Genomic DNA, 12,690 nt, shown 5'->3' with positions numbered 1-12,690 from the left:
AACAAATGGAATTTTGACACTTGTTAAATTCCAAAAGAAAAAAAATGTTGAAGGAATTCAACATAGGGGTGCATACAAGAGGTCTCAAGTTCGAACTCCCATGACACCATAAATTCTTTTAGACTTATTAATTTATTAATGAGAAAGTAATTGTTCTCTGTTTTCACCGTGCCGTGATGTGCTGATTTAAGAATTGAGATTTTGCACCCAAACAGATCTTTATTGCATATATTCATCATCCAACAGATACACATTTATTTTAAATTTCCAAACACCATACTATTAAGCTAAGTTAATTATACTCTATCGCGAATTTATTTTTCGTCTAAACTACTGTAATATAGCTCATGCTTTATAAGCTAACTATATAATGTAGTACTAGTGAACTCATAAGATTTTGCAGCAAATCAAAGTTAACCAAGTTCCATTGAAATGGTGAAGTCTGCATATATATCATCTCACCTACGCATTGAAACGCTCAACGAGGTATAACGTAGTTCCTTCCACAACTCCAACAGCAAACAATTGAGCATCATCAGGAAGATAAGCATTCCCCATTCGGAGTACCTTATTTTCGATGACAACGTCGTGTTCTGCGTGAAGTTTCGCCTTCAACTGATCTATGGTAGTACCATCGTGGATTACATACTCATATTGAATGTCACCAGCCTCCATGTAGATCGTGACTTTAATTTTTTCGAGGAGAATAATTGAAGTCTCAGAAGGAATGTTATAGTCTTGTAGAGTCAGTTCATCCCTTAGGAATTGCCCTCCCCATGAGAGCTCTTGCCTGTCTACTGGGAATGGGATGCGAAGCACTTCCAAAATAAGTTGTTTTACGCCGATAATTTTTGTAGCAAGGGAAATCAGCAGAATGGATTCTCCTCCACTCCATACGAATGTGATCAGCGAGGTCTGTCAATACCAATTATTTTGTTATATATATCAAATTGTGCAGGCATACAAACTCAGAAAAAGAAGATTATAATTTAATTATTATTCCCAAATGAATTATTTATTATAAGATAAAAGGCTTATGGAGTGCAAAAATGCTTACCTCCGGAGGCGGATTGGAGTCGGGATGGTAGAAGGGATCAAAATCGAATATTTCGTTGGGATCATAGTCTTCCCACATTGTGCCACTAGTTAGTTTTATGCATGCTTCAATGTGCGAAGGGGAATGATCTTGTTAAAATGCATCTCCTCATGGCATTAGCATGGGGTTGGTCCAATGCGATTTGCATGCAGGCATGCATCGAAAGGGTCCTTTTAAGTTTCATGCACATTTTGTTCCAAAACTAGTTAACCAAAAATTAATTTCAGAATGAAAACTTTAGACTAAACATGATTAAGTCAACCCAACTTAATTGCTGGGAGTCATATCAAAAGTATCAAGCTTAGGCATTGATCTTGTGCATGTAAAAGTATCAAGCTTCGTAGCTTGAATTTCAATATGCTCAGAATCAAAGTAATGTTTTAGATTTTGAAACAATGAAAATGTTGACAGTATGAATCTTTTCGGCCAGCAGGGTAGATTTATTCGAATAAAATAATTGACGGGCCGAGCAGATTAAGAAATAAAGACGTCCTTCTTAGTGTGTATGTGTGGCGTGCTAGTACCACGGTCACGAGTGGTCGTGGGTACAAATGAGCTAAGAAATAGTGCTCTGCGCTACGATCTTGACTTCTTCTCGAGCGATTGTGATTAAGATAGGAACAGATTCTCAGTCATCAAGTTCTATGCCTCGACCACAAGGCTTTTAGAACGAGCGTATGGTTGGATAGTGTCAGCAAGCTTATAGCTTGGTGGTGGCACTAGCTAGGCTCGGTAGCTCAGTGGTTTCATATATCTTAAGAAATGCAGGTATCCCAAGAAATCTGGATGGATTGGGTTGGGTTGTGCTCAAGACTTGACTTTGTAAACAACAAACAAAGAAAATCTTGTTGGTATATGAAATGGACGATCGAAATGGGAAATGCCCAAGAACTCATAATGGTTTCTAAGTTCGTTTTAACGAGAGTTACACTAAATTCTAAGGATAAGCATTATAAACTATGAATTACATTATAAAAGGTTTAGAGAGTGCATTTGAGCACGATTGAGCTTGATTTGTTTGATTGGTGCTGGACCTTTTGCACTGTTGAATAAGGCTCTTATTTATAGACTTTATATTTCTCCGGCCGAGACAATAATCATGGCCGTGCTCTGACACCCATCCAATCAAACTCCATAGCTTTCTTTTACTCTTTCTCTCACGATTGGTCAAAATGGGTGGTGGAAAATGTGGCATTCGGTTGCTTTCTGACAACTTGGGCGGTGGAGCTCTGACCTTGATCGGTTCGGCCTCTAGATCTTGCTCTCTCGGTGAGGCAAGTACTTCTACGATCACAAAAAATTTGGCCCTTGTTGTTTGTTCTCTCGGTGAGGCAAACAACTCCTCAGTCTACAAAAGCAAACTTATCTCCTTTTGGATCGGGCTTGTTCCTTTCAAAACACAAGCACTAAGTAAGCAAGCTTCCTTCCATTTGCTCCCTCAGTGAGGAAAACCTTCTCTTGATTCGAAGAGTTCGTTCTCTTTGATTTACCTAGGCCATTTGCGTGGGTTGAAAATCTTTTTTTAGGCCCAACACATTAATTCTTCTTTCTCCAATTGCTGCCCTCTTTGAAGGTCCATGGACCAAAAAATATAGGTCTAAACAGAAATTAATGACAAATACTTCATGGAACTGCCCTTGTTTCCAAACAAATTTCCAATAAGTTCATCAACTTATTGTTGGTGTTGCTAAAATATGAATATGGGTTTTGAATATGTTAGGTTCTTATTTTTATTCTTCTCCATAAGGAGGTATATATAAGAGTTTACATGAGTGCTTTACAAGGAATTAGATCTAGTAAAGGATTAGGAAAGTATCTCCTAATTATATAATGATTTGACAACTATATAAAATAGGAAAGTAAATCTCTTAATTAATCAAGGAAATAAATCTCCTTGATTAATTAGGAGACTCACTTCAACACTCCTCCTCAAGTTGGTGCATATACGTCACAAATGCCCAACTTGGTAAGTGAGTCATGAAATTTGTAGCACCCGAGTTGATAATCCATGAGGATTTTTGAGAGGACGTATGAAAAGTAGAACCTTTGGTGGTGTTGATAGAAGCACAGGTCTGCATGCTTCTGTGAATCTGCAATAAGGGAAGTAAAAAAAGTGATATGAGAATGTGAGGGGTTTTGATTGGAGGAATTTGATTTGAGGAATTGGATGTATGAATTTGATGTAGGAATTGGATTTGAGAGGTATGTGTATAAGATTTGAGGAATTTGATTTGAGTAAGAGAAATTTGAGATAAGGCATTTGAGGACTTTAGATTTGAGGGATTTGAGGGATTTGATTTGAGGGATTTGATTTGATTTGATTTGATTTGATTTGAGGGATTTGATTTGATTTGATTTTTTTTATTTAAAATTTTTAAATATGAGAAATTGCACGAAGAACGCAAGCACAGGTTGGATGAGAACTAGGCTCCTCCTAGTACCACAACCAATTGGCTTGCTGCTGAGAATGTCCTATTGTGGCTACAAAGGAAGACGCGGGAGCCGGTGCAGTCGGAACAGCAGGACTTACATGATCTGCGGCAGAAAATGTGTTGAGTGATTTGCTCCTATTCTTGCAGGGAGCTTTGGAGTGGTCCCACCAATCCGGGTACCCAATCAGTTCGTAACAGCCAGCACGGGTATGTTTGCTTCCATTACAATGAGTGCATTTGTGTTCCGGCGGAGGGCCCTGTGAACGTTGAGTGGCCAGGACCGCAGTGTCCGAAGTACTGGCCATGATCAGTTGTTGTTGAGCTTCGCGGCGTACATATGCAAAGGTTTGGTCAAGGTCTAATTTGGGATCTTTGCGCAGGATTTCCCCCCGGACTTGATCAAACTGAGGGTCAAGCCCTGCAAGAAAAAGGTGAACACGAAGACGATCCAGTTCTGTCTGGCGCTCTGTCACGTCAGCGTCACAGTGCATGTGATTCGGAGTGCGATGATCAATCTCCTGAAAGATGGTCTGCAGCTGGTTGTAGTATGTGTGGACAGGTGCACCATTCTGTTTAATGGTGAAGGCCCGTTTGTTGAGATCAAAAAGGAAAGTTTCATCCCCACCATCAAAGTAGGTTTTCTTCACGGCATCCCAGATTTGTTTGGCGGTACTGAAACAGATGAAACGACCTATTAAGTCGGGAGACATGGAGTCGATAAGCCACCCCTTGACCCGAAAGTTCTCCGTACACCATTTGTTGTAGGTGGAGGAGAGCGTAGAGGGTTGCGGAGTGTCGCCGGTGAGGTACCCTAATTTTTCGCGGCCAGCAATATGTAACTCCATGACTTGAGACCATAAGGCATAATTGGTTTTTGTCAAGATGATGCCGGTAGGAAACGGAGCGTTGTCACTATGAATAGTAACAATTTGGGAGGATGATGGAGTAGAGTCGGTGGTTTGGGAAACGATATCCATGGCAGTGGAAGGATTGAAGAAGAAGAGAAAAAAAGATGTGTTTAGGGATTTGTGATAAGAGAAAAAAAATTGTGATATAAGGATTTAGGGTTTGGGTTTGAAGAACTTTGATATGAGGATTTAGAGACAACCTAGGATCGAAGGCTCTAATACCATGCTAAAATATGAATATGGGTTTTGAATATGTTAGGTTCTTATTTTTATTCTTCTCCATAAGGAGGTATATATAAGAGTTGACATGAGTGCTTTACAAGGAATTAGATCTAGTAAAGGATTAGGAAAGTATCTCCTAATTATACAATGATTTGACAACTATATAAAATAGGAAATTAAATCCCTTAATTAATCAAGGAAATAAATCTCCTTGATTAATTAGGAGACTCACTTCAACAGATGTAAATGGCTCGATACTATGTAAGTGGTTCAATACAAGTCATCATTGTTTCCAAACAGCCTTCCAATAAAATATGAAGGTGCTGTTGGTTTTATGCATTAACATTATAGGAACAAAATGAAGTGGACTTATCATCAAGCAGTTTTGCAGGACAAGTCTGAGAACCGTCAACATAACCATAGAGATCATTGGCTTGTAACAAAGGAGTGAATTGCGCAAGCCATAGCAGATAATTGGTGCGATCAAGTTTGATCGAAACCAAGTATGAAACGTTGGGGAGAGAACTGGCCAGAGAGGTAGAAGACGAAGCCATCTCAACCAACCATAAACAACCAAGAGCAGGCACTAAAGCAAAAAAAAAAAAAAAAAATTGGATCGAGAGTCTCAAGACAAGAGCTCTAATACCATGTAAGAACTTGATATTATAATGAATAATTGTTATTGAACTTGTTGATTTACAATGATACATCCACACGGAATATATAGACACAGCAAATATAAAAGTTACATTGGAACGCTCTAGCTAGGAATGGAATATTTAAACTGTCAGTGGATTGACTATTATATTCTAACTAGTGGAAACCAGGAATCATTATGTCTTCTATCATTGACCTATATGTTAACTAGTGGAATCCAGGGAATCATTATGTCTTCTATCAAAGAGTTCGTTCTCTTTGATTTACCTAGGCCATTCGCGTGGGTTGAAAATCCTTTTTTAGGCCCAAAACATTAATTCTTCTTTCTCCAATTGCTGCCCTTTTTGAAGGTCCATGGACAAAAAAATATAGGTCTAAACAGAAATTAATGACAAATACTTCACGAAACTGCACTTGTTTCCAAACAGATTTCCAATAAGTTGATGTGAACTTATTGTTAGCATAAATGGCTCGATACAAACCATGATATGTAAGTGATTCAATACAAGCCATCATTGTTTCCAAACAGCCTTCCAATAAAATATGAAGGTGCTGTTGGTTTTATGCATTAACATTATAGGAACAAAATGATGTGCAAATTTAAGAACTGCTATTTTTCACCCAAACAGATCATTCTTCATTGCATATATCATATATGCATCATCCAACAGATACATATTTATTTCGACTATCCAAAGACTAAATTAATTATAACCTCCAATTTATTTTTGTCTAAATTGAACTCTTGTAGGATTTTTCAAGTCTCCCTTATCGTCTCACTCACTTACCCAAAATGACACTCAACGAGATATAACGTAGCTCCGTCCTCAACTCCAGCAACCCACAGTAGAGCATGATCATTAAGATCAGTATTCCCCATTCGGAGTACCTTATTTTCGACGACGACACCTAAATCTGCGTGAAGTTTCGCCTTCAACTCACGCACATAAATACCATCGTAAACTATGTACTCATAATAAAACCCACCACCCTCTGACTCGTAGATCGTGACTCTAATTTTTTGAAGGACAATAAGGGTACCATATGGAGGAATTTGATAGTCTTGCAGAGTCAGTTCATCCCTTAGGAATTGCATTGCCCATGTCAGGTCTTGCTTGTCTGGTTGGATTGGGACGTGAAGCACTTCGGAGATGAATAGTTTCACTTCGAAAATTCTTGCCGTGACGGGAATCTGGCCACTGTATATTACTCCTCTCCATAGGGCGTTGATCGTCATGTTCTATCAAATATACCAATCATTTTGTTAATATATGAAAAATGCGTACGTTGAGCATATAAACATAGAAAAATAAAATTAGATTAGCAGTAACAAAATTAATGAATTACAAGATAAAGCTTATGGAGTAGTGCGGAAATGCTTACCTGAGGAAAATTAGAGTTGGGATCCATTGTGTCACTAATTATTATTAGTTGTATGCTTCAAAATGAGCTTGTTAAAATGTATCTCCTCATGGCATTAGCATGGGGTTGCTTCATTGTGATTTGCATGCATCGAGAGGGCCTTAAGTCATGCATATTTTGTTCCAAAACTAGAAACCAAAAAAATCATTTCAGAATGGGGAATGATTTTTGAGGTTGGATACGATTTAGATTAATTAGTAATAACATTTTGAACGAATATTTAAATTTAGGCCGTTGAATTTATTTAGATTTAATCTAGGCTATAGAATTGGAAATAAGCATTAGCTTAAATAAAAACACTTGAACTCGGACCACTACTGTACCAAATCCTTTGGCATCTTCCTATACCCGAATTGGAGAGAACTTTCAGGCCAAAAACTCAAATAGTGGGTCTAAAACCCCAACATTGGAGATGGTCTAAAATGTTCACGTTTTAATTTAGAAAATATATATGTTTTTGGTAAGTACATATATATATATTTTTGTTGGAAAACAAGTAAATAAATACATTGAATTCATAAAGATAATTGTGAAAATTTGCCATAGCATGACGAAAAATGAAATGGATAGCATCGCATTACCCCATTAACGAAGCGTGACAATGTAATAAGGCAATCAAATGATTAGTCTAAGAGAATCAAAGCCTAGAATTCACCAGATATGAGAAAACCTCTCGTTTATTGAATTCAGAATGATAACATAATACCTTAGTCACAGGCTAAAATTGGTTTAAATACTCCTAGAAACCCTAGGATTCCAAAGGGAATTAAAATGGGAAATTAACAAAAGTTTCCATAAACTAGTAAAATATTAAAAGGCCATTTTGGGCTGCTAAACGATCTCAAACGCTTGAAAAAGCCCATACATCATAGTAAAGCAGTGAGGTTTACTTGTAACTTGCCGGTTTTGCCCATAAATCAAAGCTTGGGGCCCAAACTTGTAACTTGCCGGTTTTGCCTTTACGCGCACGACGCTCCAACTCTTCTTCTATCGCCTCAGCCATATATTCTATGTCAACCATCAGTATAGAGGTACATAAATTCCTCTTCCTTTATGTGCCCATAAAAGTTCTTTCACCTCTTACAGCTACCAATATAATCCACCTTAGCACTATTCCAAATAAATTGAAAGGTACCTACCTACAGGTCCCCCTACTTTTTTCTATATTGTGAATGATATACAACTGGTTAGGTGCAATGACCTGTCTCCACATATATACACATATAATGCAAAAAATTTTGTTTTCAAATTATTGTAAATTGGGTAAAGGGCTTGTAACTCAAGTAGTTAAGAGTATTTACCCTTGCACGTGAGGTCCTAGATTTGATTTTCCTCTTTTCTAATATCAATTGTATAAATAATAATAATAAATTCTTGTAAAGAGGAGAAGCTCTACAAACTCACTCATTCCTCAAAAATAAGATTGTAATAAATCTCAAATGTATATGTATAATTACTGATAAACGTCTAAATTACATGTATAAAGTAAACCTAAATATGATATACTCATGTAGCAGATTTCGACTCTAAGACATTCGAGTTTAGGACTTGCTGAGAGAGAAAATAGTGATGTTCCAATTTGGTGTTCCAAAGTCTTATTCTCTTTTTTCCTGTTTGCCACTCTCAAAACAGTAAACTCATGGGACACTTGAAAGCGAGTGAGCAAATTGTCCATTACTTTACGGGGCATGGTTGCCCTTGAACCTTTCAATATTTGGAAGGCTAATATCTAATAAAGGAACAAGTTTGAAGGAGCCATCAGTACCTAGTACTCTATATTGTCGCACATAGACACCAAACTTATTATATAGCTTCATAACAATCATTAGTGACTAATAACTCGAATAAATTAGATAAAGCAAATAGATTAATCAAATTATTGAAACGAGGTGTATGAAACTGAGATAAGGGAGTAATTAATACCCTTAAACCAATAATTTTGAGGCATTATCTGTAATGGAACCAATAATTTAGAATGACACCTATCATTATGAAGAGAAATTAGGCTTAACTGGTCCATCGTAAGTCACTGCATGCATCCACCAACACAAAAAGACTAAGCAAAACTAGTTTAATGGTTTGGAGCAACTATTCCTTCAGGAGAGGTTCTCGGTTCGAGTCCTAGCACTTGTATAGTGTATGTAAGTTTAGTATACTATTGTCCTTCTTAATAAGAAAGATTTTTAATAAAAAAATATTTAAAAGAACATATGACGGATTTGGTAGAATAAGGATGATTGTGATGAGAGCTTTATTTTAATGATAAATTTGAACCATATCAATTATGGGCTTTCCTTAATTAACAATATTTTAAAACTAACACTGTACTTTCAAAATACATAATGAGCCTTGCTTACATGTATAAATGGATTTGATGTATAGTGGTTTGCAATAGTCTAAATAAACAATTCCATCTTACTGTCAATTTGAGGATTCACTGTTTTACCATGGAATACAATATTTGAGTAAAAACATGAATTACCCATTACGGTGAAAGTAAAAAAAGAAAAAAAAGTCCAATCCAAATCCCAATCATGTAAGCAAAGAAAAATCGAATCTTGGAATAGAAAAACAGTGAGCAACTTTTGACGACTTTTCTCGTTTACAGCTCACTGATAGCTTTTCAGTCCAAACATAAAACAGAAACGTTTTTATTTATTTATTTAATTGTTTTGGGGAAAAGTGAATTAATTCCTATAATATTACGTAACGCCCGGATTATTCTCCAACAAAATGGCCAGTCATCCCTGACAGTGGCAGAAGTCAGTTGCAGTTTCTGTAACGAAGGATCCAAAGCTCATTCAATTTCAAGTTCAACTGCGTCTCTCTCTCTGTCTCTCTCTCTCTTGATACTCGCCTTCTCTCTGAAAATGCAGCCATAAAGAACAATTTAAATTAAAAGTTGCTAATTTAGATTCAAGTATAATAATACAAAACCCTAAACTTCACGTGCTTGTAGTTGTAGATGTCAAGTTAGGTTTATGGTCAATTACTTTACTTTTACGTGTAACTTTAGTTGATTTGATTACACATCAACATGAAATCTCTTTTCGTCTTTTTTATCTTTAATAGAATATGAATAATTAGTGCAAGCTTAATAATGTTTCTATTTCACAGTATTTGAAGAGATCTTAAGTTTAAATATCCGTTAATAAGTCAAACATGACATGATTGTTAAGTTTTGGATTGATGTACGTAGTTTTAGATGCTTAAAACTTAGTCATAAAATCAAGAAAACATGAAAACAATTGTAAAGACTTCTAAATTTGTCGTATAATCAAGGAAACATGAAATCAATTAGTTTAAAACTTAAATAAATAAAAAAAGTCACCGTCTGTGGGAATCGAACCCACGACCACACGGTTAAAAGCCGTGCGCTCTACCGGCTGAGCTAAGACGGCATTTGCATTAGAATAACTACACCAACATAAATCCATTTTAGGGCGATAAAGCCAACATAACTTTATGTTATGAGAACGTACGATAATGAATATTTCATATGGAAGCATGTAAATTAAAATAAGGGGATTGATTTTCTCACTCCTTTTTTATCCACTTACACTTTATTTTTCTAAACAAAAAAGCGTGTAGGTGGATAAAAGGGGAGGGGAAAATCATTTACCTAAAATAAAACGCATATCATTAATACATGATAAGATCGGAGGGCCTACATTAATATATGTATAATTTATGTTACACTATACAAAAAGCATTATACATTTCTGCTTATTAACCTTTTGAAAATAATAATAATATTCGACCGACAAAACAATCTGACGCTTCAACTTCAAGTCTTCAAGACCTCGGTTTTCCTTTTCCTTTCCCTCCACCATACGCTTGCTTGCAAATGGCGTTTGGTTTCTGCGAAGGCAGGCACAGATTTGAAGAAGCTGGGCACACCTGCAGACAATTATCCCCCAAGCTACCGGAGACATCGCCGGTCACCAATCCCGTCGGCGGCTGTCCAATCAGGAAGTTTCCGTCCAAATACAACCTCTTCAACGACTTTTTCCGCCCATACTCCAATGGGATCCTGCCACGTAGTCGGTTGTAACGAAGCGACAGTGACGACAGCACAGGATAGCCCGCGAAATTCACTGGCGGGTACCCTTCGATTCTGTTAAATCCCAAATCGACGGCCACGAGCCCGCCTCCGCCATTACCCGCGGGTTTCGGGATCTCGACACCTGTCAGGCTGTTGTTGGCCAAATCGACTTGTTGGAGCGAGGGGAGGAGAAAGAACCAGGATTGTAAGGTCCCGGAGAACGAGTTTTCACTGAGTTCGACCACTTCCAGCTGAGTCAACCCAGTAAAAGCCGATTTTGGAACCGAACCGGATAAAGAATTGCGCTTTAGAGCGAGTTCCAGCAAGTTGGGGGGCAGTTTTGGAAGTGACCCAGCGAGCTTGTTGAAGCTCAGATCGAGCCTTCTCAAATTGGGCAGCGAATTCATGGCGTTTGGGAGGAACCCAGATAAGAAATTGTGCGAAATGTCCAACGATTCGAGGGATTTGAGGTTGGTAATGGAGGGAGGGAGAGAGCCAGAGAACGAGTTGGATCGGAGAGTTAAACTCTGGAGCTTGGAGAGAGAGGAAATGGAAGATGGGATGGGGCCGGAGAAGGAGTTTTCAGAGAGGTCGAGGGTGGAGAGTTGGGTGAGCTGAGAAATTAGCGGGGTGAGTGTGCCCGAGTAAGCAGCCGGGTCCAGGGTGATCTGGGTGACCCGGGTCGAGTCGGGCGAGCACGTTAATCCACATGTGAAGTGGGTTCGGCGAGGGAGGGCGCATGGGTCTGTGGTGAAGTCCCAGGAGGCCAAGCAAGACCATGGCGGGATTGAGGAGGCTTTGATTGAGGCTTTGAAGGCCTTGAGGGCTGAGATGTCTGAAGGTGCAGTGAGGGCTTGAGCTGGAGGGATGTGATTGGAGAGGAGGGAAATGAGAGGAAGGAGGAAGTAGGGGAGGAGGTTGAGGTTGTGCAGAGCCATAGCTTTTATGTTTTGAGTTTGTGTTTTGAGTTTTTGAGCTTTGAAAGAGAGATGGTTTTGAGCTTTTTTATGAAAGAAATGATGTGAAGTGTGGGGTAAGTGGCCGGTGGTGTGGGTTTTGGGATTTCAATAGAGGGTTCCTCTTTTTGTTTTTGTTTTTGGTTTGGGTGTCTATCTGGTTGGAGAGCACTAAGATTTTGGGGTACCAAGAATATTTAATTTTATTTATTTATGATGGATGGGGTGAATCTTCTGGCTGAAACTGAAAGGTGTTTCACATCACACACATGTGTCTACTACTTGTTGACATGTTGGTAATTTTAAAGTTTCTAATCAGGACTTCGGTTGGCTCAAAACCCACAAATTGACATTTTAAAATGGGATTAAAATCTCTCTTTCTTTGCTAATCTTGTTTTGGAGAGAAACTCTCATGCAAAACGGGGATAACAATTTATTATTCATGCCCAATAACATAATGACTCGTATGATAACTTTTCTACATGCCATTATTATTGACTGAGAATAGCAAAATAGTGTTATTCCCATTACAACTTACAAGTTAGGTTTTTTTGCTTGTTTTGGTATGAGATTCTGAGCTAATCTTAAGATATTTGCTTGCTGGCATGGTTGTTTTCTAGTAATATAGGCTAAGAACTAGTTGCATGGTGACATCTTCCTTGTGGGATAAAGGTCTCACAAAGACAGATAACGTCATTGCACAAGAAAGTCTATCAAAGGTTTGGGGGACATGGGTTGGTGCTTTGTAAGAAGGTAGTGACGATCAATTCATTAATAAGTGAAGAACATGATGTGTGTAAATGGTTGTCGGTGTATTGTCTAGGTAGAAGTACTCAAGTGTAAGCACCTTTGAAGCATAGTCTCACCCCTCTGCGGAGATTATAATCGAGTCTCCCAACATTTATAAGCTCACAAAAAGTGGTAGGTATGAACATTGGTACAATTTAACTCA

The 12,690-nt window shown here is 38.0% G+C and overlaps 3 protein-coding genes and 1 non-coding gene across 4 annotated transcripts; all 4 read right to left on the bottom strand.

Annotated features, from left to right (window-relative positions):
- Window positions 1-399: 399 nt before the first annotated feature.
- LOC110744740 (polyubiquitin-like) lies at window positions 400-1,135 on the bottom strand. The gene is made up of 2 exons (XM_021944730.2): window positions 1,058-1,135; window positions 400-915 (listed from the first exon to the last, which is right to left on the bottom strand). Exons 1-2 carry the CDS (start codon window positions 1,133-1,135, stop codon window positions 463-465), a joined length of 531 nt encoding a protein of 176 aa, XP_021800422.2. The 3' UTR covers window positions 400-462.
- A 2,395-nt stretch (window positions 1,136-3,530) lies between these two features.
- LOC148292535 (uncharacterized) lies at window positions 3,531-4,505 on the bottom strand. Its single transcript, XM_088245854.1, has one exon. It carries the CDS (start codon window positions 4,503-4,505, stop codon window positions 3,531-3,533), a length of 975 nt encoding a protein of 324 aa, XP_088101980.1.
- Window positions 4,506-10,065: 5,560 nt separating this feature from the next.
- TRNAK-UUU (transfer RNA lysine (anticodon UUU)) lies at window positions 10,066-10,138 on the bottom strand. The gene has a single exon. It is a non-coding gene; the product is annotated as a tRNA-Lys (tRNA).
- Window positions 10,139-10,379: 241 nt separating this feature from the next.
- Window positions 10,380-11,882, bottom strand: LOC110744737 (Leucine-rich repeat (LRR) family protein). The gene has a single exon (XM_021944726.2). The coding sequence runs from the start codon at window positions 11,718-11,720 to the stop codon at window positions 10,533-10,535; it is 1,188 nt and encodes a 395-aa protein (XP_021800418.2). The 5' UTR covers window positions 11,721-11,882; the 3' UTR covers window positions 10,380-10,532.
- Window positions 11,883-12,690: the final 808 nt, after the last annotated feature.

Source organism: Prunus avium, chromosome 8, assembly GCF_965620075.1.
Source record: "Prunus avium chromosome 8, drPruAviu1.hap1.1, whole genome shotgun sequence".
Taxonomy (NCBI): Eukaryota; Viridiplantae; Streptophyta; class Magnoliopsida; order Rosales; family Rosaceae; genus Prunus; species Prunus avium.
Note: the sequence above shows the minus strand (reverse complement) of the source record. Positions and strands in the feature narration are given on the sequence as shown.